General features: G+C 44.9%; 1 protein-coding gene across 4 annotated transcripts in view; it reads left to right on the forward strand.

Annotated features, from left to right (window-relative positions):
• Window positions 1-26,459, forward strand: part of PDLIM2 (PDZ and LIM domain 2) — a 147,764-nt gene that overhangs the window by 22,463 nt on the left and 98,842 nt on the right. For all 4 annotated transcript variants that reach the window (XR_010026029.1, XM_063138944.1, XM_063138945.1 and 1 more), the window contains 4 exons: window positions 1,753-1,904; window positions 13,210-13,279; window positions 16,252-16,445; window positions 17,590-17,674. Coding sequence is in view for 3 of the 4 variants with exons in the window: in XM_063138944.1 (XP_062995014.1) it covers window positions 1,753-1,904; window positions 13,210-13,279; window positions 16,252-16,445; window positions 17,590-17,674 (501 nt within the window). In the remaining variant the exon portion in view is untranslated. The remainder of the gene's footprint in view (window positions 1-1,752; window positions 1,905-13,209; window positions 13,280-16,251; window positions 16,446-17,589; window positions 17,675-26,459) is intronic.

The raw sequence follows: 26,459 nt of genomic DNA on the forward strand, positions 1-26,459 counted from the left end.
TCCATGCATTGTGCCACTAATAATTTTATTTACTATTTATTTACTGGATTTATACTCTGCCTTTCCACCAAAAAATGGTGCTAGAGGCAGCTAACAAACCCAAGATGAAAATAAACCTAGTTAGCACAGTCATAAAAACAAATAGAATAAAAATACTTAAACACAACAATAAAAAATAAAATGAAAATAGAATCCAGCCCAATAGAATCCACTTCAGCACAGACCATGCTAAAGGCCTGCTTGAATTAAAAGCATCTTTGCCTGCTAACACATGGACAGAAGAGTGGGAGCCAACTTAGCCTCTCACAGCAAAGAATCCCAAAGTTTGGGAGCAGCCGCTAAGAAGGCCTCTCCTGTGTCCTCACTCTACCAGACGCACTTCTGATACTGGCAGGAGCAAGAGAAGGGCCACCCTGGAAGATCTTAAAACCCAGGCACACTCGTATGGGAGAAGGTGATCTTTCAGGTATCCTAGCCCCAAACCATATAGGACTTTATAGGACATAACCAGCACTTTAAATTGTGCCTGGAAATATACCAGTAGCCAGTGAAGTAAGAGGGGAGTCATGTGCTCCCCGGAACCTGTGCTGGTCAGCAATCTCGCCACTGCATTCTAGACATGCAGAAGTTTCCAAGCGTTTTTCAAAGTCAGTCCATCGAGCCCATTAGAGTAGTTTAAATGGGATGTAACTAAAGTATGTGTTACCATGGTCAGCTACTGTAAGTTTTTCCTGTTTCTACATTTTTTTTCAAATTTTGCAAATCCAGTCTCAAACCCAGCATTAGAGAATTAGAGAATTGGTTATGTTGAAGTATTTCATGTAAAGTGTCCAGAGTTCCTTTGTTTACAGAATTTATCGATATACTTCAACAATGTGTGCATGGGATTGAAGGAGATGTGATAATTAAGTCCTGACTTCATTACCTAAGCAATTTTTGTGCAGCAGATGCACAACTTCGGGCAAATGGATTTTTTACAGTGTCACACAATGGGGTGATCTAAAGTAGAATTAAATGGCTTGCTTTTTTTTAAAAAAGATTTAAGCCAGTTTAGTATATGAGAACTTTTCTGAGTTCTGTGTAACTTTGAAGTTGGCATCTTTCCCCCTCCCTCCACTGCAGTGGGTCTAGATAAAAAAATATTGATTATCTTGCATCATTTGTATTTTGTTCTTTGGGGCCACCGTGGCTGTAATTTGCTTATTCCAAAGTGTTATGGAATAAATGCACGGTGGGTTAGTCTCTACCCCCATCACTGGGTGAATGAATATGGGGAAGTATAATCTTGACTTCGAAAAGTTCATGCCATGAATACAAATATTAGTCTTTGGTGCCGAAAAGAATCTTTGTTTTGCTTTAGCAGTTTTAATTCAGTTACTCTTCTGGAATGTTTTCGGTCCGGCTTAATTGACTTTTTTCTATTAAGCATAACATTGCAAATCCATTTTTAATCTTTAATACGGATGGGTGCATGGGCTGTTAATAGGGGTTAATTTAGCCCATATTATTAATTAATCCAGAGAAATCTTGTGTCCAGATGCTTGTTTGGATACTAGAGACAGAGTCAGTGGAGCCAAACTGTACATAGCATGCCTTTCCCACTTCCAGAGGAGCTAGTGGCATAAGTTGCCTGCTGTTTATCTTTCCTGACGCTGCTTTATCCTTGGTGCAGTTGAGGAAATAGGATGGCTTTTCCCCAACAATCTCACTTCAGCTGCATGTGGGTCTTCTTTTCTCTCCTTATGCACACAGGTGACAGAGTACGGAAAGGCAGCCCTAGGTGACCTTCGGCTCGGTGATGTCATCACCTCTATCAATGGGGAGAACACTTCCGAGATGCTCAACGTGGAGGCGCAGAACAAGATTAAGCAGAGCTCTGGGCAGCTGCAGCTGCAGGTGGACAGGTGAGGTTACCTGTAGCCATGTCTTCATTAGGTGAGAAACTGGAATGAGCAGTACTGGAGGTGAAATATGCCAGTTGTTTGGTACATTTTCCCTAAATGGACTCTTCTCTCTGTTTTCATTTGCCTGTGGTTGAGGACGGCTGGGGAGTTCAAATCTTAAATCCTGCTCTTTTGAGAAAATCCAGCAGTTGCTGTCCTCACTTTAACAGGCTGAGGGCTTACAGGGCTGACATTTTGGAACTGCTGCTTTAGCAAGTTTTATGCTACAGGAGTATGGACAGTGGAATGGAACAGAATGCCTTTAGCACTTGGCTTTGGTGCTTAGATCTGATACCGCACTGGGTGACATCTTCCTAATTGCTGGCAGATGGCTAGTGTGGAACTCTCTACTTACAGCTTGGTTCTTCTCTTCCATGCCTTCTAATCCTGTCAAATGGAACTTGTCAAGGTTTTAATCCATGGCTGCTCAGCAAAGTGCCATGTACCTATATCCAAAGCAAATGATTCATAAGGAGGAACTCATTGCATTAAATGTCTGTGCCACAGGAAAAGCTCCAGTCTCTGTTTACAGCAATCCTGCTCAAAGTATGAAAGCTTAACACAAGTGTTCATGAAGGGCCAATTTGGATAATGTGGATAGAACATAGATCTCGGGTGATTTGCAGTAGGTTGATATAGCATTAATGAAAAAGCTCCCCCTATGTCCCAAATTATTATTTATTTTTATTTATTTATTTAAGGATTTTTATGCCGCCATTCAGCTAAAAAAGGCTCTTACGGCGGCTTACAAAAGTATTTCTTGACAGTCCCTGCCCACAGGCTTACAATCTAAAAGACATGACACAAAAGGAAAGGGGATTGGGATTAGACATGAAGAAAGCTTGGGGAGAAACCAGGATTGGATTTTGAGACTGGTGTGTTCTGTTCTGGTACTGAAAACAAATTCCTGGGCTGAACATATAGTTAGAAGCACCCTGTTTCTTTATCCTAAATCAATCTCTCTCACACACACCACCACCTTTTTGTGCCTGGATTTGATTTGTGGACTTTGGGCTTCTAGTAAAAAACAAAATGGGTAATTCAGGGCTAAAGATAATTGAGTCTTGGGATAAGAGATTTCGCTTGAAGTGGTTGTCCTAGGAGTAAAGGCTGGGTTCACACAACATGCTAACCCACACTCAGTGGTTGAGTGTGGATTGTTGAACTGTGGATTGTTGTCCAAACCCAGAACGTTTTCCGCAGGGCAGCTTGTTAACAATGCTGTGTGGCTTGTTAACCACTCTGAACAACCCAACAACAAACCATGTGTCCTCAAGGGGGCTTGTTCGAGAAAAATATGCCATGCTGCATCATTAAGAAACTGCCCTGAGTTCAGACAACACATTAACCTATGGTTCAACAAACAACCCATGGTTCAAGGACAACCTACACTCAACCACTGAGTGTAGATTAGCGAGAGAGAGGAGCCTACAATGTGGGAAGTGTCCTAAGGTACCAATCCACCTACTCATACTCTGTGGGAGAGTTTGGGGTTCCTGGCCCCTTCCATGAATTTTTTTCCTCAACTAGAATAAGAGCAGTAAGAAGTAATCCTAAGAAGTTCTAATACTCAAGCCAGTTAGTGGGTTGAAGTCCTTTTAAAATAGCCTAATGTTTATATTCATGTTATATGCATTTAGATTTTTGCTATTTTGAATTGACTTTTGATGATGTCAGACTTCCCAGAAAGATGTACCCTTCAGATTCTGCCTCCTTCACCCTGCCCCCCTGCCCCCCCATTACATTGTTGGCTACATGCCTATTTGCCATATGGCAGGACTGCAGGGATCAGAAGTGCTGAAATGGTGCATGCACCCAGTGTGTATGAAATTAAAGCCACCTCTCTGGCTGTGCAGAGAGAAATGGCTGAAATCTCTGATCTTGGGGTGAGTTATGGGCAAAATTGAGTGTGTAGACACAGGGCTTAAGGCCATGGATTCTGAATGGAGACAAAACTGCCTAGGTTTGTGAGCTAGGAGGATGGAGTTGGGTGTGGTTGTTTGTCAGACTTGACTCTTGGTTTCTCTTGCACAGTGTTCAGGAACTGCTTGGTGGTGTTGGAAAGCGCAGCACTGCAAAACTGGGGTGGATTAGCTGGAAAAGGAAGCAGTTCTGGTGGCTCTTCCCCTGCTGTCCAGGTCTGACAGGTTCCAGAGCTTGGAGATCTTTTTTATTTGGGGTGTGCAGGGGAAGCAGTTCTTCACTTCCTGTTTCATGCCAAAGAAGACCTGGGAAATGTATGCTCTGCAGATGGGGGACATCCTGTGTGAGCTGGTGCAAACAGCTTCTTGGTGCTGCTCTGGGCCTGCTTTATGTGTACATGTACACGTGCGCTCACACGTTCTGTGCCAAGGAAGCACGAATTCTATCACAAGGCCAATTACATAAATCTGTTTAATGCAAAACTTACGTTTATGGCAGCGCAAAGGCTTTTTGTAAAATCAAGATGGTTGGTGGCAAACACAGGCTTAGCAGATGTCAGTGCAAGAGATGAGGCTTTGGAGGTGAGCAGCAGAGAAACGGGAACAGGAAGTTAGCCTGTAATGGAAAGGAAGGGCAAAAAAAAAAGCCTGAGAGTTGGAAGATTTGCCTGACACTGGCTTTGCTTTTCGGTATCTGCATTCTGCATGGTTTCAATCTTCCTTCATCCATCATGAGGACCAGGAAGCCTGCTAAGAATACACCGCTTCCTATTGCTGTGCGGTCTGTGTAGTTGCCATTTGTCCCCAAGGGGGGGCATCCGCGGGGCTGTCTTCATGGTGCCGGCTGGCGCTGCCTCCCTCTCAAACCCCATGCTTTCTCTCTCCCGGGGCGGTGTTGGGTAATCCCGAAGACGAGGAGGGAGCGCGGGGTTTCTGGGCAGCCATCTGGGCCCCAGAGCCACCCCCACCCTCTTCCTGGTGGAAGGCGACCAATCGCCAGTCACCTTCCACCAGCCCACCAGCCCCCGACAGGACCCGGATTGGCCCCGGAGCAAAGTGAGATGGCGGAAGCACTATATTGATGTCACTCCAATTGAAAAAGTCAGGGTAAATCCCGTCTTTTTCAAACCGCGACATTGCGGGAAAGCCCCTCCCTCGGTGGCTACAAAGTTGCACTTGCATCGTCTAACCGACGCAACACAGATCCACAGCCACCATGGGGCTTTCCCTGCATATAGACAACCCCCTAAAAGCCTAACTTGTTTCCATATGGGCACATTTTAAATAGCCTTGACTAGCATTAAGGGTGGGCTCAAAAAATAAAGCAAAATGCCAGCTATCAGGCCTTTCCAAGCACCAGCACCACCACCTCCTGCTCCAAACATCAAGGAATTAAAAACCTCTGGTGGCAACCCTCGTGAGGAGAGACAGAACACATATGACTTCCTTCCCTTCACAGAGATGAGGGAGAGCTTCTCTCACCAGGATGGGGTGTGTCCTTCTGGGAAACTATTGGGCAAGACAAAACCCACAGGCCAAATGTGTGTTGAAAAACCTCAGCCCACAGTTTGCTCATTCTGAATGTCCCTGTTCAAACTCTTAAGGGTGGCAATTGATACTTGTTTTGGAGGAAGCACTTTTAAAAAGCCAAGTGTCTGCCCAAAGATTCCCTTCCTTACAAAGGGGTCTGTTTAGGAAGGGAAAGCTAGAAAAACTCTGCTCGAAAAAGTGCTAGATGCATCACCAGCTGGGACCACTGCTGGAATTTTCCTGGGCCTGTTGCATAAGCCCAGCTGGGTCAGTCATAATCTCACATGAGCCTACATGTGAATGGAAAGCCAGTGAGCTGTGACATAGCCCTTAGGGGCACTGCGCATCAGGGAAGGCCGGCAGCGTTGCCCAGGATGGGGAAGTGGGTAGCAATCTCTTTGTGTGACTCAGACTTTCTGACAGGCGAAACTTGTACTTGTCTGGCCAGGTGCTGGTAGGGGAGTGGACTGCTGCATTGTATAAAACCACTCAAGAGCAGGCCGCTGTCCAGGGTGTGGCCTGCTATTGGAGTGACTCAGAGATTCTCTTTCCCCCACCCTGTGCTGACTGATACTGGAGCTTGGCTCGCTGCCTCCGGTGCAGTGCAGCTAAGTCTGGATAATACCCCTTGAGGGAGTTCTGGGGAAATCCCTAGCTCAGGTTCTGCTCCTCCTGTTGGTTTTCGGGCTGAGCTGCTGCTCTGCTCTACAACTGCCCGCGTGAGCCTTGCCACATTGCTCCTCTGCCTCCCGTGTGTGCTCTGACTTGCACGCTCATGATGTACATGTGGGTGTTCTGTGGAGCAGCTGGGCGGAGTGTGGCAAACTGCCCGCATGCACTGTCTGGACGGGCGACTCTCAGGCCTGTCCTTTGACCTTGGCCGGACTGTTCGCTGCGGTGGTCTTCCGTCAATTCTTTTGCTTTCGACGTGCAAGGGGTGCTAGTTGAGAGCTGAGAAGTCCTAATGGCATTTGGCGGGGTCCCAAAAACGACAAACTGAACTGGAGCAGCTCAGGAGGCAGCATTCCTCTCATTCCGGGGCCTTGGGCTCATCTTCTTCTCCTCCTCCTCCGCCCTCCCCTAAGCATGCTGCTTCTCTCCAACTCCCACCCCAAAGTTGTCCTGGGGCGTTTGGAGCTTTTTCACTTAGCTCAGCTCTGGCTGCCTTTTTGGCTTTCTTTCCCTGTAGATTAGTCCTGTGGCAAATATCAGAGTGCAGAATTGGCCCTGCCAGAAACCTCAGTTGGAACTCAGGGTGCAAATTTTTAGCATTTACGCTGGTTAACAAGCCTACTTCCATCCTACTATTAAACTCTGAGGTTTTTCCCCCTCTGATTTTTTTCAGCATTTGTTGGAGACTCTAACAAAAGGTCCTTGCTTCCCTTCAAGATATTTGCCAGCGGTTTTTTAAAAGCAGATTTTTTACTGCATGCTCTGGAGGTCCTTCCTCCACCTGTAGGATCCCTTCTATCTCTCTTTCTCATTGTGTGATTGCCTGACATATCTACACAACGAACACCCACTTTCCTAATAGGAAACTTAGAATTTATATCATGCTTTAAATGAATGTTCAAGACGCTTGACAACAGTTCTTTAAGGCAGGGCAGTGCTGTGACGTGTGCCCCACCCGCCCCCATTGTAGATGGGGAGCAATGACTGAGAGAATAACAACTTGCCTAAGGCCACCTAGTGAATTTGTGACTGAGGTAAAGTTTGAAGCGAAGTTTTCCTGTCTTGCATTCCTAACCACTGTTCGACACCAGCTTTCAAACTTGTTCTTCAAATAATGCACCCTAGTTCAGGATGGGGGACAGGATGGGATGGGACAGGACATATATTTTTTTAAAGGCCTAAGTTCTCTCCTTTTCTGAGAAGCCACCACCAGATCCTGTGATTCTTGGTTTGATGCCATTTATGGTCATGCAGGATTTGGGACCTACCTGTCCCCTTTCTTTTGCTCTTGCTCCTCCCTATCCTATCAGCTTTATTTGCAAACCTTTTTGACAGGGTCTTGGCACACTCTGTCTGATACTCCCTGGCTAAAATGACTTCCCTGTGTTTAAGTGAGATGAGCCACCAACCTACCCAGATCTTCGAGCCAAACTACATGTTACTCTAATTGTGTAGCTGAGGCGTGTATTTTTTTTATTACTCTAGTAAATGGAGATTTGTTTTTTAACAAACGTCCTTGCTGCAGAGTGGGGGGATTTTGGGGGTAAACAGTGTGTGTGTGTGTGTGTGTGTGTGTGTGTGTAAGTAAGGTTCAGCTCTCTCCTCCTGGAATGTGATGGTCCCAATCCGAATCAAGGCCATGTGTACTTACATTAAAAGAAGACAAGCCTCGGCTACATGTGATGCGATTGGCATAACATGTAGTTTGACTCTTCTTTACTAGGCCTAGAATAGGCCTGCCTGCCTTCTACTGTACGATCTTTGAGGTGTGCAGATTAGGGTCTGAGAGCGAGTATTATTTCTACTTTGTCCACAGAAATGCAAAAAGAAAGAAAAAAGTAATACATAAATGATTGACAGAATTTATATCTATGGGCCAAAGGGTAGGTTAACTGAAACTACTTGCCCTTTAGAGCAGTTATGACAGCAATTTGGGAGAAAGGAAGTTGCGTAATCTCACTCCGGATCATGAGAGGCACCAACTAAGCCTAGACTAGGCCTATTCTATCCATAGATAGACTGCAAAAGATGTTTTTTATTCAGGCAGGAATTTAATTCATAACTTGTTTTGCTGCAGCTCTTCACTGTATTTTTCCCCTTATGATGGCTTCTGGTGTTTGTATTTACGTTCTTATTTATGCTATTTTGGGTACATTTTTATGTAGAAAAACAGGATAAAAATAAAATGAAGGAAATAAATATAGACCTGTAATCTAGACTTGATTATAGATTCCGGCTTCTAGGTTTACTTAGGTGCTTTTTTGAGGTGTGTGTCGGGGGTGGGGGATTCTTTCCAGGACAGAAGTGATAGTTACCTGTAGAAAACTGGAAAAATCCAGCATTTCAGTGTAGCTGTGATTGGGTAGCAACAAAGACAAGTATTCATGCTCTTTTTTTGCGTGGGAAAGTTTTTGTGTTTGTTCTTTTAAAATCCAAACAAACACAAATTAAACATTTTGAAGTGCACCGGTTCTGGATAGGGTTGGCAGGGGGCAATTTTGAAGTAGGTTAATCTTTGCTGCAATCTGAAGGGTGCTAAGGTAATTTTTGATTGGAAATCAAACCAACCCCAACACCACCTCTAACCTGCAGTATTAACACTCAATTTACATTCTAGATATATTCAATTCTCTCTCTGCTACAGCCATCCAAATATGAGGATAAATGGACTATATTGGCATTGGCAGGCAATAAAAATGTTTAAAAACTTGCAGCAGGGGTGAGATGGGCTCCTTTTCATACAAAATAAGCCCTGAGTTAGAGCATAAATTCTTGCCTTAGTTGCTGCCTTTTGTGGATACACAGCTGCTAGACCACAGATTAAAATACTGGGTTTCAGCACTGTTTTCTATGGGCTGCTCTGACTTCCACCCAAGGGAGAAGGGGAAATAGTGTCAAAAGAACCAGGAAATTCCATCTCTATATAGTAGGATTGTGAATTTAAATGTTTTCTATCCCTATAGTTCTACAATAGAGTTTAGATACCTTGGGAGTTTGGGAACGGATGGACATTGAGTGCTTATTTCTGCTAGAGATTACCCTAATCTTGTACCAAGGAGGCCTGCAACTCTTCATAGGAAGAAGCTATCTTTTATTTGAAAAATAATTCAAATGTTCCTTTGTGTGCCCTTTCTTTTAAGGAGTTTTGTTCTTGACCGCACCTTCCTTTAAAAGTTTAGGAGCTGTTCCCCTGTCCTCTCTTACAAACACATATTCAAGTTGTCATACAAGAGGTACCTCTTCTGACGTGCCAGTTATTTATACCCATAATGGTGCTCTATAGAGGAGCACGTCCTCCTATTATTACACTACCGTAAGGACCTGTTGCTGACTGGGGCCAGTCCTTCATATCCTAAATTTAGGGTGACCATATGAAAAGGAGGACAGGGCTCCTGTATCTTTAACAGTTGTATTGAAAAGGGAATTTCAGCAGCTGTCATTTGTATATATAGAGACCCTGGTGAAATTTCCTCTTCATCACACCAGTTAAAACTGCAGGTGCCCTGCCCTCTTTTAAATCTGGTCACTCTAGTATAGCTCCTGCACTTTAACTGTTGTGATAAAGACAGAATTTCACCAGGTTCTCCATATATACAAATGACATCTGCTGAAAATCCCTTTTCTATGCAGCTGTTAAAGATACAGGAGCCCTGTCCTCCTTTTCATATGGTCACCCTACCAAATGGCCATTTGGCAGCTTTCAGACTATATCTGCCCTCACCCCTACCCCATTTGAGGAAATTGTATCCAACTCCTCAGCAACCCTACCAAAATTTAATCAGATATGGTGTAAGGCTAGTACAGGCAGACTTCAGGCTTGCAGGATCTACTTTATTTTTCTTTTACTAGGACCCTGATGTCAACCAGCCCAAGCTGATGCAAAATGATGGCGTAGGGGTGAAGCAAATTGCTTACTACACTCCAGGAGCATAGGATGATTTGCATGCACAAATATACATCTACATCTAAATCTAATTTAGATGGGAAAACCTTATCACTGATGCTGTTAAATAATTGGGAGTCTGAAACCCTTGCCAGTCCACAACAAGTTATCCAGTGGTCTACCAGTAAAAGTAAATCTAGGTCAGTGGTAGAGCACTGTCAAGACTCTTGACTGAAACTACAGAATGCTGTGACCACTTGCTGTTGACAATATGGAGCTATTCACCAGCAGACGGGCTCTGTGTAATATAGCTCTTCCTATGTATCTTCTGCTTACTCCTGGGGGAAGGCGGGGGAGGGCAGACTTCAGGATTTCAGGATCTACTTTGTGTCTTACTAGAACCCTGAGTTCCACCAATTGGAGGTGCAAAGGATGCACTCTTAGAATTAAAGGTCATGTTGCCTCTAAAGAACTCGTGAGCACAGGGATTTGCTTTTAGTACCCGAATATTACTGAGTTCTCATTCGTTCCTCACACAGATACATTCCTGGTTATCCCAAACTTTCTTTATTTTAATAGTATAATTTATTGGGAGGGAGAGTAATTTTGTTGTTGCTAATGTTAAACAATTGTGAGTCAGTAATCCTTGTCAATCTCCTGCAAGTGACTCAGATGTACCAGTGGATCCTGAACAACCTTCTGCCCACCCCAGGTATTAAGTGCATACAGAGTTTCACTCTTAAGAAAAAGGAAGATGTTTTAAGATAAGGGAACCCAATGGGGTCATCCTGTGAAGCTGATTGGTGGAAATTTCAGGACAGATAAAAGGAAGGACTTCTTCACATAGCACATAGTTAAACTATGGAATTCACGACCACAAGATGTAGTGATGACCACCAATTTGGATGGCTTTGTGCTACCTCCAGTAAACAGAGGCAGTAAGCCTATATACACCAGTTGCTGGGAATATGGGTGGGAGGGTGCTGTTGCACCGTGTCCTGCTTGTGGGTCCCTGGCCGACAGCTGGTCAGCCACTGTGTGAACAGAGTGCCTTACTAGGTGGACCACTAGTCTGATCCAGCATGGATCTTCTTATGTTCTATGTCCAAGTTATGATAAATGGAGAGGTTCCACATTTTAATTTCCATCTGTTTCACTTGGGGGGGGGGGGGGAAATGCTGTAAAGTGTAAATCTACATATTTCCATACCTTTGTAATTGGGGAAACTCTTGCTGCTAGGTGGTGCCACCTTTATGAAAGCTTGGATCCAGATTTAGTTGGAGTAGACCCATTATCACTGTAAGTCCCATTAATTACAATGCTGAAATCAATGGGCCGCATTAATCATTACCAAGTCCCATAAATTAAGTCCCATTAATTTTAATGCTCTAAGTATGACTAATTCTGAATCCAACCCATAATCTGCCCATTTGCAAGGAAGTTGGGATTTTGTTTTTCCTTGGCAAAATGCACTTCTGGTCCTGGACTGCTATGTGGAAAATAAGTCTTCTTCCCCATCCCCACATACCAGGAATGCAGAAATTGGCTATTCTTGAAGCATTTCTTAGGGTAATATTGGACCATGCCATAACCCACCTTCTTAGCTTACTCTTGTTTCTCTGCATTCTGTCCTCTTCCTCATCTCACTGCAGTTTGCCTCCCCCCCACCCCCTGTGATTTAATTCCCCTTAATGAATTCCAGCTCCCAGCTACATCAAAGCCCCAAATGCATTCCTGTTGAGACAATATAAAAGAAGCCGCTCCCCCCACCCCCAACCACCCCGCCACCAATTTCAGAGTCTGGGGTTGGGGGCAGGGGAGGTATCCAAGCCTTCCCCCTTTTTGTATGCTGGGCCTGCACCTCCTCTGTGATGGAGGGTAGTTGGGGGTGGTGCAAGGCTGCTTTGATGCACGTATGGGAAGGCAGCTCTGTGTGCATCCTGGGGGGTGGGGGTGGGGCGCAGCAGTATTAGGGGAGCTCTTAGACCAGCCATCTGTACCTCATTTGAAATCTATATAGTGAACACCCTGTGGGAGAGGCAAGCTGTCTCTATTAAGAAAGCTCTGTTTTTATGGGAGGGAGTGCAAGATGACAGAATCGCGAAGGCTGCCCAAGGTTCACACAGGGATTTGTTGTATGTGCCAGAGCAGGAGCCTTATTTTGAGCAGGAGGTTTTGAAAGCAGCATGTACCAAAATAAAAACCAACCTCTGGTTTCTCAGGATTTAGCAGAAACTGGTCACGCGTATTCCAATTGTTTTTCTCTGTCATTGTGCTTTGGACACAGACACACAATAAACATTATGCTACTATTATAAGAGTGAGAGCTAGGAACATAAAACTTTTAACGGCATCATTCAAAAATATAAAGTTATCATGCCATGTGCTAAATTTCAGTATATTTCAGTATATTTCATGGATTGATAGCTGCATAAAATGTTTTGGAAGGGTGGCCTACGTATGACAAACGTTTGCAGACACCTACTTACTCTGGTTTAGAGGCAGTGGTTCAGTTCAGACAACATGTTAGTCAACATAATGTGAAAACTCCACTCAGTGGCTGAGTTTTTAGGAGGTACTCCCCACACAACATGTTCTAACTCCACCGTTGTGTCATTGTGGTCTACCGTGGAGTTGAGTAAAATCCATTGCGACATTTGGTTGACAGTTCCTCTGCCCTCTCTCCTCCCCTGGTCCTCCGGATGCCATCCCATCAGCCATTGCTGGAAAAAAAACCCAATCCTGACAGCTCTCCTAGAGCAGCACTCGCTCCTTTTGCCGCTGTTGCCAGGGAACTCTGTAGCCAGTGGGAAAAGTCAACTCAATGCAATAGAAAACTCCACGGAGTCTTCCACAGAGCATGCAACACAACAGTTCTGCAGGAACTCTCCTCTGCACAGTGTGGATATTCAGTGTGGAGTTGTTGTTGTTTTAAAAAAACACTACCATGGGGTGTAGTTTTCCCACCAGACAACACATTTCTCAACAGTGGTGTAAAAACTCCACCATGGAGTTCTAAAATCACTGTTGAGAAACATGTGGTCTGAACTGAGCCAGTATCTCATTATTTGAAATTATGGAACTTCCTTGGGTTTCGAACCATTTGGATGCACTTCCTTCAGGAGACACATTGAAATATTGGAGGGTGCTTTTGCTTGGAGGCCTTGTTAGTTACTTGCTTTGAGCTAAGGCAGTTGCCGGTCCACTGAATGCTCATGACCCTTCTGTTCTCTAATAATCTTCTTCCTTGGACTTCCAGATCTCAGCAAATTTCTCCAAGCCACACTAATGGTGAAAGTTCCCCAGAGATGTTGTCCATACGGTTTCAGGTGAGCACACCTTTGCTTCCGTATAAGCGGTTCCTATATAGAACTGTGTATTTCTTTTATTTATTGTAATCATATACATATTTTTTCTCTCAAAATAATAAAAGCTGCAAACAGATTTAAAAGCATCATTAAAATAATTCTGCAACAAATGGGAAAAAAAGTAATTCTATCAGCCTGATACTTCCAGGAATTGGACAAATTAGTATGCTGCGTTCTGTGGGCTGTCTTCACGGAGGTTTTCCTGCAGCTTGGGTGAGTTGTGAGGTTGTTTGCAGCGCATGACGTTGTGACCAGCACACTCCCAACCAGCCTCTTCTGCCTGGAAAAGCCACAGTATAGGAGAGTACTTTTACTCCATTCTTTTTAGTTAAAGTGGCCCACAGACACTTGATCTGCAATGTGCCCCCAGGCCTCCGCATTAAATCCTGGACATGCCTGTGACCTGACTGTGATGTGGGCTGCCCCTTCGCCCATTCACTCCTTTTCCTAGCATTCCCGTTGAGAGATGTTTATGCACGTCCTTATTGCTGCGTTAATTCGGTTCTCTGACAAAGTGTTAAGCTGCACAGCTCCAGAGTTGCGAACAGGGAGCTGCGTTATTTTGGTTCTCTGATATGGTGCTAGCTCCGAAGCTGCACATTTACAGAGTTGGGAGCTGCATTAATTTGGTTCTCTGTTAACTCCAAAACTGGGGCTGGTGCGATACTTTTTGGAGTGGGGCTTATTTGTGCCAGAGGGGTGATCTCATGGGGAGCCAGTATGGTGGCTTAGTTACTTCCTGCTCCCATTCCTAAAACTATAGTGGCAGGGGGATCCTGGAGGGGGGGAGGTAAAAAGTCTCTCTCATGGATGACATGGGTTCTACCCTGCCACCTCCCCGCCCCGAAGTATTTTTTTCTGGCACTGAAAAGCTGGGTTTCAGGGATGGTGGGCTCCACTGTGTTACATTGGCAGACCACAGCTGTTTCAACATGGTGGCCCCATTCAGAAGACACCTTAAACCATGGCTTTAACCATGGTGGTTATGTCAGAAATCCGAGCAGTGTTCAGAAGATACCTTAAACCATGGCTTTAACTAGAGTGACCATATGAAAAGGAGGACAGGGCTCCTGTATCTTTAACAGTTGTATTGAAAAGGAAATTTCAATACAACAGTTGTATTGAAAAGGAAATTTGTATATATGGGGAACCTGGGGAAATTTCCTCTTCATCACAACAGTTAAAGCTGCAGGTGCCCTGCCCTCTTTTAAATCTGGTCACTCTAGTATAGCTCCTGCAGCTTTAATTGTTGTGATGAAGAGGGAATTTCACCAGGTTCTCCATATATACAAATGACATCTGCTGGAATTTCCTTTTCTATGCAACTGTTAAAGATACAGGAGCCCTGTCCTCCTTTTCATAAGGTCATAAGCCTTATTCACCATGGTTAAAGCCACAGTTTAAAGTGTCTTCTGAACAGGGTCCTACTTTCTGGCTTAACCACAGTGGTTAAAGATGTGGTTTAGGGTGTCTTCTGAACGGGGCCACTGTGGAGAATAACAACGGTGTGCTGTCCTCCTCTGCTTATGAAGATGGGGCCTGGTTGTCCAGAATGAAAATGTAAATAGACATGCTATAGGAGAACCATGAATATGGTCCCCTGTGGTTTTAAAAAAAGAAAGCATAAAGAGCGGTATGTGAGGATGAACTTCGAAAGACACATGCTTTGACATGTGCTTTATATAGACTATAGAACTTTGCCAGGATATGAACATAGTTAGATTGGAACCGTATCTTTATATCTCAGTTCTCTGACAATGTCATCTCTCTCTCTGATCAACGCTCTGGGGTTTATGGATCATGTCTCTGCTTGTATTTGTTGCTCTATGTCTATTTCCACGAAGGTTGAACCTTAAGATGTTTTGGTTCAGAGCCTCTTCCTAAGGGTGCAGAACTTTAGTTCTGGGGGCCAAATGCAGCCCTCCAGGGCTTCCAATCTGGCCCTCTGAAAACCATGCCCCCTTTTTCTGGCTCCACCCCCTTTCTTCCAACCACCAATCATTTGGTGGTTTCCCAGTGGATTTTCTGGTTGTTTGGTAGTTTTGAGCAATTGTTTTCCCCAATTTAGAGGTTGAAATACCTCCCCTAAGGCTTAGCTACTGGCAGTAAGAGCTTTAAGCTAAAATATGCTGGTGTTTTTTTTAGTTTTTGAACCCCCTCCTTCAGGCACCACAGGAACACTCCGTCCCCTCCCTATTTTGAGAGCTTCTCCTACAGTTCACATATACAGTACTTTGTAATATATTTTTGGAGTATCTCTGCAGACCAGAGAGATCTTTGTAGTTTTCTCTTTGATCAGCAGCGGTACCCTGGGAAAGGCCCAATCCTGACCACATTCTCATGAATACACTCCTGCTTCCACATTACCTCAGCTGCTGTCAGGGTTTGAAAGCTCATCATCAATGTGTTAACCTGAAGTAATTGTCCCTGTAAACAAGGCTTGAGGGACACAAACTATTTAACGAGTTACACCTGCATATAGGCCCAGTCTGTATGTTACCTAAATGGCAGGAGAGATGCTTTGGCATAGCTGTTCCCACACAGCTCTGGTAACATTCAAAAGGAAGCAATTCTGTGGGGTGGGCCTTGGGAAATGGTTACTTCTCATGCCAGCGTCGTCCTGCCCTGGGGAGTAGCAACACTAGCCTGAGTAGTAACCAGTTTGCTGGAACTGCCCACAAGAATGGTTTCCTTTCAGACTTTACCAACCCTGCATGGGAAGAAGGCCATGCCGAGCAAGGCTGGCCCTATCATTAGGCAGGGAGAGATCGACCTCCTCAGCCATCACATTTTGGAATACTAGTAAAGGGCAGAAATGTTGGTTTTGTTCCCCTGTGAGCAACGTCAATTGGATTTTCTGCCTCAGGCACCGAATGTCTTGAGCCTTCTCTGCAGCCTAACCTTCTTATTGCTTTTGTGGCCTTCTCCTGTAGGATGTTGTGAGAACCAGAGACGATGGTCAGAGCTCGCTAAGATCTTCCTACTCCAGCCCAGCCTCCATTAGTCCACGGCCCAGCAGTCCCTTCTCTCCTTCATCTCCTGGATGCCGACCCTGCAGCCCGTACAGCCCCCAGAGGCCCGGCCTGCCTAATGAGGGCAGAGGGGAGTCTGTGGTGAACAGCCGCAGGTACGTAATAACTGTAACATGACCAAATGTCACAATTTTCCCCCTGGTATGAACATTAGGCGAACAGGGCTGTAACTGCAGGCCTCTTCTCACCCCCTCACCACCACCCCAGCAACATTCTTTTTTAAATACTGGTGTACATTAGCAACTTTAGCAACTCTCCAGTCCTGCCAAGGAAACTGGTTTTAGTGACGAGCTGCATACTTCTTCTTTTTTTATAAAGATCAACCTTTTTTGTTGTTGTTGCATTTGAGCTCTTCAAGACACTTGATACACTGTCCAGACCTGGTGACTGGCTAATTTGTAATTTGTCTTTGTCAATTATCACTTCTCTTTGATTGATTGATTTCATGTGTCCTCCCCGCAAAACATGATTCGGCATGAATATGCAGTCAAGACCAAAATAAAGAATTCATTCAGCTTCTCGGCAATCTCCCCATCTTAAGAACATATAAAAAGGCCTACTGGGATCAGACCAAAAGCCTTTCTTGTCCAGCGTTCTGTTCCCACCAGCAGCCACCGACCACACTTTGTAGTCAAATGGTGCAACTGCCTCCCTGGCTGGTTTCTTGTTCCTGATGTACCTAAAGAAATGTGTATCGTCTTTAATGTTAATCGACAATAGGCGAATATTTCAGTTTGCTCCTCTTTGCTTGCCTTGTTGTTAACTTGCATTTCTTTGGCCAGAATTTGTGCTCGCTTTCATTTTCATTTAGACTTTTAAAAGGAAGCCCTTTTGCCTGTTCGTAGGTTGACTCTGCTCATTAGACATGCTGGTATCCTCTTCAACTTGTTTCTGCCTTTCCTGACTTTCTGTCTGAGCTTCTTTTATACCTCCAAGTGTTCTGAAGGGATTTGAGCTCCTTCACTTTCCCTTTCAACTTCCTTTTAACTGATTCCTTAATTTTTGAGAAGATACACCCATTAGGTGACCATATGAGGTTGGATGCATGCATCTGTTTTGGCAGGTATGGAAGTTATCTTACCTGCCCACCAGACTGCAGCACCTGATACTCTCTATGAACTGTTGAGTTGCGTTTGCTTCTGACATCACCTTTGTTTAGGATCTGAGAGCATAGTTCATCCTATTTGCTGTTTCTTCCTTGTAATATGTACACTCCATGTGTTTGTGTTCTGTTTCCAGCTTCCAGTCTTTGGGGAGTTCATTAGGAACCTCTGATGAACACTCTCCACCCCCCCATGGGCAGCAGCATCCAAGCAGCAGACAGGTAAAGATTCAGAAGAACTCAGATTGTTTATGGGATTTCTTGGAGTCATGTAGATGATATCTGTATATCACTATCAGTGCTGGTTGGGCATGCTCTGAGCAGCTTGCTTTGGAACAGTGTCATATATGTGACATAGGTCCCTGCCCCGAGGTACTTCCAGTATAAACTTTGACAGTGGGGAAAGAACCAAAGGAGCAGGGAGAACAAAGATAAGGAGGGATATTGTCAATAAAAGCAGTTGCAGTTACATATTTTGTGGCCGAGCTTCGGTTTCTTTGGCAGTTGAAGATTTCCTCATCATCAAATTGGCTTGCCTGGATTGGCATGGTCTGAATTTTTTTCTTGCCACAACCACGAATTTTGCCACAGGGAAAAACAACAACAATTGGCAAGTCTTACATCACCTTTTGTACTGATTTCCTATCCCTTTTCCTGCCCCTACAGCTCTTGCACTAGCCAGCAGGTATCAGTTCTGAGCTTCTGACTTTGGTGTCTCCTCCATACTTCTGTATGTTTGGTAGCGAAGTCAAGTGTGATTTTTTTTTAGCCTCTACCTCTGCTGCCCCCTTCAGGCTATGCTCTCAGCTGTTGACTTCCCTGCTGCTGTGAACTTGCTGCTGTCTTGCACGTGTCCCTGCAGGTAGCAGCACACCTGGCTGGGGATGTTTGCTTGTTCCTACCTGATGTCTCCAAGCAACAGCTGGGAGCTGGGGAGGCAGAACCAGTTTAAGGAGGCGCTGCTTGCACCTCTTGGACGCAGGAGGCAGGGTGTGGGCAAGTGAGGCGGCCTCCCAAATGCTCCACTTGCTTCTCTTTACTCCTGGGACCTATTAAAACACCCTATTCAAAGCAATCCCCCTGACTGCCTCAGACAAAGGGAACTGCTCATGTTGTTAATGGTGGGAGCCCCTGAGTGCAGCTCTGTGGCATCTCTCAGTCCTGAGACAGCTTTGTAGTGGGGCCTGAAGAAGCTGTAGCTGTTCAGCTGAGCTTTTTCTGTAACGTTAGCCAGCTGCTCTTGGGAACTGTCTTTCTTTCTGTTTCTTTCATTTTAATGTTGTTGAATTGTTGCTTGCAACTACAGCAAAGATAGATTCGCGGGATCCTTTTTGCCATCTTCTAGATTCAGCTTTTGTTTAAGTATTGTTCTTAATCTTTTCCAAAATAATTGTGTGCCTTTTTTCTGCTCAGTGAAAACCAAAATTGTCTTGTGGCTTTTGTTTTAGAACATAAGAAGTTAGGAAGAGCCATGCTGAATCAGATGAAAGGTCCATCTAATTTAGCTTTCTGTTCACACAGCGGCCAACCAGCTGCCCATGGGAAAGCCAGAAGCAGGACATGAGTGCAACGGCACCCTCCCACCCATGTTCCCCAGCAACTGCTGTACATAGGCCTACCGTCTCTGATATGGGAGGTAGCATATAGTCAGAAGGACTAGTAGCCATTGATAGCCTTCTCCTCAAGGAATTTGTCCAATCCCTTTTTAAAGCCATCTAAATTCGTGGTTTTCTTTTAGTGCAGCTGGGGTTGGGATCTGAAAAGGCTATAGTTTGCATAGGTGCCGTGGCTTTGCTAGCACAGTATGCATGAGACAGAGCTTCCATTGCAACTTCTGGTTAAACTCTATAGAATAAAATTTTAGTTTTCTAATCCTTTTGATAGCATTGAGAACTTGAAAATTTGTGGGCAGATTTCTGCTTAAACAAGGAGAATCCATAAAGGCCTTTTGGTGGTCAGGCTGCCTGAGACATCTTCCTGAAGAACATTTCCCAGTATTTTTTTTTAAAAAAAACACCCATGTCCAACTGTCCCTGTCCTTTTTTGTCTTATACAAATATTTTCTCTTTCCTGGATTCTTGTTTGTTGTGAATAACAATAAGAGTCGCTGCTTGGGTGCGGGGACGGGACAAAAGGTCTGACACAATTACAGATTGTGCAAGGGAATAAACCATATAAATTAAATCCGCTGAGGCAAGTCTGTTCCTTTTGCATAATTTGAATTGCAGAATTTTGCTTTTGGCTTGTAGAGTTTATTTGTTGACTTAGATTCAATAGCCTGCCCTGTCCTGAAGGCTTTGGGTGGATGTTAAAAGCAAAAATAGCATTCTACCCCACCAAAACAGTACTCAGCAAAAACACATTAAAATATAAGATTCCCCCCACCCTGGGCCAATTTAATCCTGAGTCTCGAAGCCCAACTAGACAGGTTGCTCTTAATGTTTCTGAGTGGTGCTGAGGCTGGATATTGGCACGTCTGTAGCCAGAGGGACTTTCACACCAGCAATGCCCCTCTTTGCACCCTTTGCTAGCAGAAACTGCCACATGGAGAACTTGTGCCCCTCCAGGTGCTGTTGGACTGTTGCTTCCTTCAGCCCTTACCACTGGCTAGGCAGGCTGAGGCTGATGGGAATTTCAGTCCAACAACATCTGAAAGGTTAAATGTTCACCACCCCTGTTGTAAGGGATAAAATTCCAAATGCAAATGAGAGCTGGGAATCTGACCAAAAATAACAAATCCAACCTTTGATCGGATACATAGCCTGTTCAGTCTGGGTTAAAATCTAAGCTTAGGTAAGATGCTCTTTTTCAGCTTCAGTCCCTCTTCTGTGATATGGATAATAATAGTAATGCTGAATCGCCTTACAAGGTTGTTGTAAGGAACGCAACTGTATGATGCATGTGAAACTCCTTCAACCCTTGAAAGTGCTATACAAATGTTAGCGTTGTCCTTACGAATTCCAGATTACGTGCAGGCTTCCTGGGTACCCTTTCCTGCAGTTGCAAGTGTCTGCTTAGAACCTTTCTGGGCCTGTCAAGTGGGCTTTGCAGCCAGTTTCCCTGGGTGATCCTGCTGGAATGCCCGTGTCCTCCCAAGAAACCTGCTTCTCTCCTCCTAAGGTCTTTGAGCCTCTTGTCCCCGTGCCCATATGACTTGGCATCTGCCTGTCCTGTTGCTTTTGGGCTGGGTGCTGTTGTTTGTTTGCTTGTTTTGGCTTCGGGGGCTGGCCTCTCTGTGTGTTTTGCTATGTTCCGGGGCTATTTTTCAAGCCCAAACTGGGAAGGGAGGTTGGCCCCAGAGCACGGCGCTTGCCAGCTGGCACCTTGCTCACCCCAGCCCCACAGCCCCTTGGCTTCTCTGTCATGTTTTTCTTTCCTTTCTAGCATTTATTTGCTTTAGCTCTTGGCCCTGTTGGTCGGCCTCCTCCCTGCCCAACGGTTGCATCAGTGCTGGGGGTTGAGAGTTGAGTGTTGGAGGGTGGTTAGCTGAGGCTTAAGGTCTGGTTGGCTCTCCCTTATCTTATTTCCACCAGAAAAAAATCCTTAGCCATGCAGTTCTTCAGATGGGGAGAAAACAGCAATTAGCCTTGAAGACGCTTCTAAATGAGCCGCAAAGCAAGGAGGAACCTACTCCAAGCTGTCCATCTGTTGCTTTTCTCCTTAATCTCCAGAGTCAGAGGGTTTGGGTGCAAAGAGAATAATTGGCTAAGGGCTGGGGGTTGCATGTTTATTCTGGCTTGAAGAGAGACTAAGGGCTTGTCTACATGAGGCTTTTAACCTGCTCCTTTGTTGAGGCATTTGCTTACGAATTCTTTGTGGAATTAAGATCTGCTCATTTACACGTGTGTGGTTTTTGGCCAGGGTTTTTCTTTCTCTGCCTTTGTATATGTTTCATTACGCAAACACTAGATGGTGCTGTGCTATAGCAGAATTGTGCAATTACACAAGAGTCTCATTTCACTATTTCTAAATAATACCGCATTTTCCTCAATCTAAAAAAATCTGGGGAAATAGTTCCAAAGAATGGGAGAGGCTCTGAAGGATGGTAAAGGTCCTGCAAATTACTGTGAGTGAGCAATCACAAGTGCACAATAAAAGCTTCATGTAGAAAGGCTCCAGATCTTTGGACTATGGATCCTTGAAGGAGGGCCCACGGCTCAGCGGTAGAGCATCTGCTTTGCATGCAGAAGTTCCCAAGTTTAATCTCCTTCATCTCAACATAGGGCTGGAAAAATTCCTGCCTGTAACCCTGGAGAACCATTGCCAATTAGGCCAAGGGAAGGCAACCCTTTGGGCCCATGGGCATGTTTGGCAATTTGAGAAATTGTCCTGGGCACCACCAAATAATGACTGCCATGGGAAGCATGACAAATGACAAGTAATCTATCCAAAAGACAAGGCAGAGAGCCTCAACGCATTAAACAACCGCAGTTTTCAGCCCAAACAGCAATGCCAGTTGCCAGTAAGAAAATGGGGCTGTTTACACAACTCTCTAATCCACACTCAGTGGTTTGTCGAACCATGGGTTAGCATGTTGTCTGATGTCTTCCACATGGGGGCTTGCTAACCATGCAGTGTGGGTTGTTAACTGCTCTGAACAACCCAACAACAAACCATGGTTCCCCAGGGCACATTGGGTACCAAGTTACTTACCCCAGTGCAGCCAATGCTTGGTTAGATGGACCAGTGGTCTCACTCAGTATAAGGCAGCTTCCTATGTTCTTAGAAATCCTATGAAAACTGAACTTAAGATCTAGAGCTTTGCTGAATCAGAAGGCTATTTAGTCCAATGCACAACTGAGCACAACATGGCAACCTTCTTAGGGTCGGCGCCCAACCTGTCTCTTGCTGCGGGTCTATGACCCTCCTGGAAAAAGTGAAGCAGAAGTTGAGGGGGCAGGATTGCAGTTTGAGATTGATAAACAAATGGTCAAAGAACACCTAATTTCCTTGAATGAGTTTAAATCTCCAGGGCCCGATGAACTGCATCCTAGAGTAATGAAGGAGCTAGCAGAAGAACTCTCAGAACCTTTGTCTATTATCTTTGCAAAATCATGGAAGACGGGTGAGGTGCCGGACGACTGGAGGAGGGCTAACGTTGTCCCTATCTTCAAAAAGGGCAAAAAGGAGGAACCTGGGAACTACAGACCAGTCAGTCTGACATCCATCCCTGGGAAAATTCTGGAGCAGATTATAAAGAAGTCAATCTGTAAACACCTTGAAATCAATGCGGTGATCACTAGAAGCCAACATGGACTTGTCAAGAACAAGTCCTGTCAGACAAATTTGATCTCATTTTTTGATAAGGTAACCTCCCTTGTGGACTGTGGGAATGCTGTGGACGTCATATATCTTGACTTCAGCAAAGCTTTTGACAAAGTACCACATGACATTCTGATTAACAAACTAGCTAAAAGTGGGCTAGATGGAACAACTATTAGGTGGATTCACAGTTGGCTACAGAATCGGACTCAAAGAGTACTTATCAATGGAACCTTCTCAAACTGGGGAGAGGCAACGAGTGGGGTACCGCAGGGCTCAGTCCTGGGCCCAGTGCTCTTCAACGTTTTTATTAATGATTTGGACGAGGAGGTGCAGGGAACGCTGATCAAATTTGCAGATGACACCAAACTGGGTGGGATAGCTAATACCCTGGAAGACAGAAACAAACTTCAAAGTGATTTTGATAGGCTGGAGTGCTGGGCTGAAAACAGAATGAAATTTAATAGGGATAAATGCCAAGTTCTACATTTAGAAAATAGAAACCAAAGGCACAGTTACAAGATGGGGGATACTTGGCTCAGCAATACTACAAATGAGAAGGATCTTGGAATTGTTGTAGATTGCAAGCTGAATATGAGCCAACAGTGCGATATGGCTGCAAGAAAGGCAAATGCTATTTTGGGCTGCATTAATAGAAGTATAGCTTCCAAATCACATGAGGTACTGGTTTCTCTCTATTCGGCCCTGGTTAGGCCTCATTTAGATTATTGCGTCCAGTTCTGGGCTCCACAATTCAAGAAGGACACAGACAAGCTGGAGCGTGTTCAGAGGAGGGCAACCAGGATGATCAGGGGTCTGGAAACAAAGCCCTATGAAGAGAGACTGAAAGAACTGGGCATGTTTAGCCTGGAGAAGAGGAAATTGAGGGGAGACATGATAGCACTCTTCAAATACTGAAAAGGTTGTCACACAGAGGAGGGCCAGGATCTCTTCTCGATCCTCCCAGAGAGCAGGACACGGAATAACGGGCTCAAGTTAAAGGAAGCCAGATTCTAGCTGGACATCAGGAAAAACTTCCTGACTGTTAGAGCAGTACGACAATGGAATCAGTTACCTAGGGAGGTGGTGGGCTCTCCCACACTAGAGGCCTTCAAGAGGCAGCTGGACAAGCATCTGTCGGGGATGCTTTAGGGTGGATTCCTGCATTGAGCAGGGGGTTGGACTCGATGGCCTTGTAGGCCCCTTCCAACTCTGCTATTCTATGATTCTATGCTCTGACCATTAAAACTGTCCTACCAGTACTGTTATATGAAAGGGTGGTCAACTTTATTGTGACCTGGCTCTGCCCCCAAATCTTAGCTCTGCCTGGGGTGGAGAGTTGGAGGCCTGGATTTTTGAAATCCAGAGTTGGCAGTCTTAAATGTAATGGGTGCTGGAGGGGTGTGTGTGTGTGTGTGTGTGTGTGTGTGTGTGTGTTTGGCCTGTTTCCAAAACTGAAGAGTCGGGCAAATTGAGTCATTTAGCAAAACAAAAAACAAACAAACACACACACACACACACACACACACACACACACACACACACACAAATTGTATGAAGGGTTCAGTGGAATATTGGTGTGGATTTAATTATCCCTTGAAGTTGGCTTTGTTTGTGTGCAAGATGGGTGGGCATTCTAGAGCCAAGGAGTCTGTCTCTGCTTGGAGGACAAAGGAGGTGTGGTGAGGAGCACTTAGGGAACCTCCTTCAAGCTGTATTGCAAGGAAGGGGAAATTGCCCTGGTTAGGTATCCCTTTGTTTCTCTGGTGGTGGGGAGGATGGAGACAATATACAAATGCTGATTAGTGTGTTTTCTGTCATCTCTTGCACTCTGCTGCTCCAAGAAACATTTGCTTCTACTTAGGGAAGTCCACCCCCCTTTTCTTCCATCTCCCAGGCTTTTAAACAGGAGCAGATGCAGTGGAAAAGGGATTTTTATTATTAGGCTAGAGATACTGTGCCTTCAAAATAACAGGCTGTTTGGGAGTGGGAAGAGAGGAGTAGAAGACACACGGGAGAGGGAAGAGGCAGGACAGCATCAGGACACTGGGAGGGTTGTGTATGTGTGTGGGGGGGAAAGTGCTGATGTTATTGTTTTTGCATGCTGTGTGTGGCTCTACTCTATCTATGCATTGCTGGCTTTGCCTGATGTGCTGAGTAGAGACCTTCCTCTCTTCAGTGACTGCTTTCCAGAAGTCCAAGTGAGACTTATTCTGGTGCTGGAGAGCCAATGTGGCATAGTGGTTTAGGAGTGTTGCACTTGCACTGGGGAGACCTGGGTTCAAGTCCCCACTCAGCCTTAAAGGTCACTAGGTGACTTTGGGCCAGTCACGGACTCTCAGCCTAATCTGCCTCACAGTGATGTTGTGAGGTTAGAATGAAGAGGAGTATCAGATATGCCACCTTTGGCTGCTTGGAGGAAAAGCAGGATAGAAATCAAACAAACAAAGTAGGATTGGGGTGGGGGTCACACACATTTGGCTAGGGCTGACATCAATACTGAGCGTTCTTGGGCAACCAGCCACCAGGCAGTCACGTCCATGAGCCACCCGCCATTTTAGTTACTCAGAATGCACTGAAGTGAGGCTACATTGGGGCATTGTGGGTAACTAAAATGCTGCTTGCTGCTACATGGCACCGATTGCAGCACTGCTGACCCCAGAGAGCGCTTTGCTTGGGGGGTGGGAGGAATGAAACTGGAGCCAACTGTAGAACTGACAGGGCAAAAAAGTTTTCATTCAGAAATGTGGGAGCTGTACAAAGACAGCTGGGAGGTTCATGACTTTTGAGAAAGTGGTGGAGCATTAGGCAGTAATGTAGGCCTGACTCTTCGCTATATTCCTTGCAAACAAGTCCACATACCTTCGTGACTCATGTGAGGCCTAAAGGGCACATTTGTGCAGCGACGGGCATCTACTTTGTAAGGACTCTCTACCTAAACGCCTGCAGACAATTCTCATTTACATCTGGCATTTGATTGTTTACAAGACTGCAATAGTCAGGTTCTCCCTGCTTGTGTCCAGGTGTTGTTGCTGTTTTGTGAAAATAATGTTTACTCCCACGTTATTATATTAAAAATGTTCAGGATGTCTTAACAAGTTTAAAAATACAATGGAAAGAACAGTAAATACATTTTAAAAAAGGAGTAACTGAAACATATTTGAACTCAAATACTGGGAGAAACATTGGCCGCATTCGGACAGTGCAACAGACGGTCATCGGAGAGGAGGCACAGCCATAGAGAAGACCTCCTCTGTCCTACATCCCAAGAAAATGCAACTCAGATGTTATCAGGATGCAAAAGAGAGCTTCTCTGGAAGATCTTGAGCAAGCAGTCTCATATGGGTGTTGGCAGTACTTTGCATATCCCAGCCTTAAGCCATTTAGGACTTTAGAGGTCATGAGCAGCACTTTGAAGTTGACCCCCAAACAAATCACAAGCTGTTGCAATGGGGGAGTCGCACGCCTCTGATCATTAGCTACAATCAACATCCTGGTTGCAGCGTTTGGGACTGTTTGAAATTTCTGGACACTTTTCAAAGGCAGACCCATGTTGACCAGCTTGCAGTATCTGAAGTGTGATATGGCCAGATCTGTCTTCTCTAGAAATGGGCACAGCTGGTGCACTGTATTGAGCAAAGGCACTTCTAAGCCACAGATGCTGCCTAATTAATAATAATAGTTACCTGCTTCTCCCTCTGGATTGAGGCGGAGTACAACACAAATGCAAACGCCATAAAATACA

This window comes from Elgaria multicarinata, chromosome 12, assembly GCF_023053635.1.
Source record: "Elgaria multicarinata webbii isolate HBS135686 ecotype San Diego chromosome 12, rElgMul1.1.pri, whole genome shotgun sequence".
Taxonomy (NCBI): domain Eukaryota; kingdom Metazoa; phylum Chordata; class Lepidosauria; order Squamata; family Anguidae; genus Elgaria; species Elgaria multicarinata.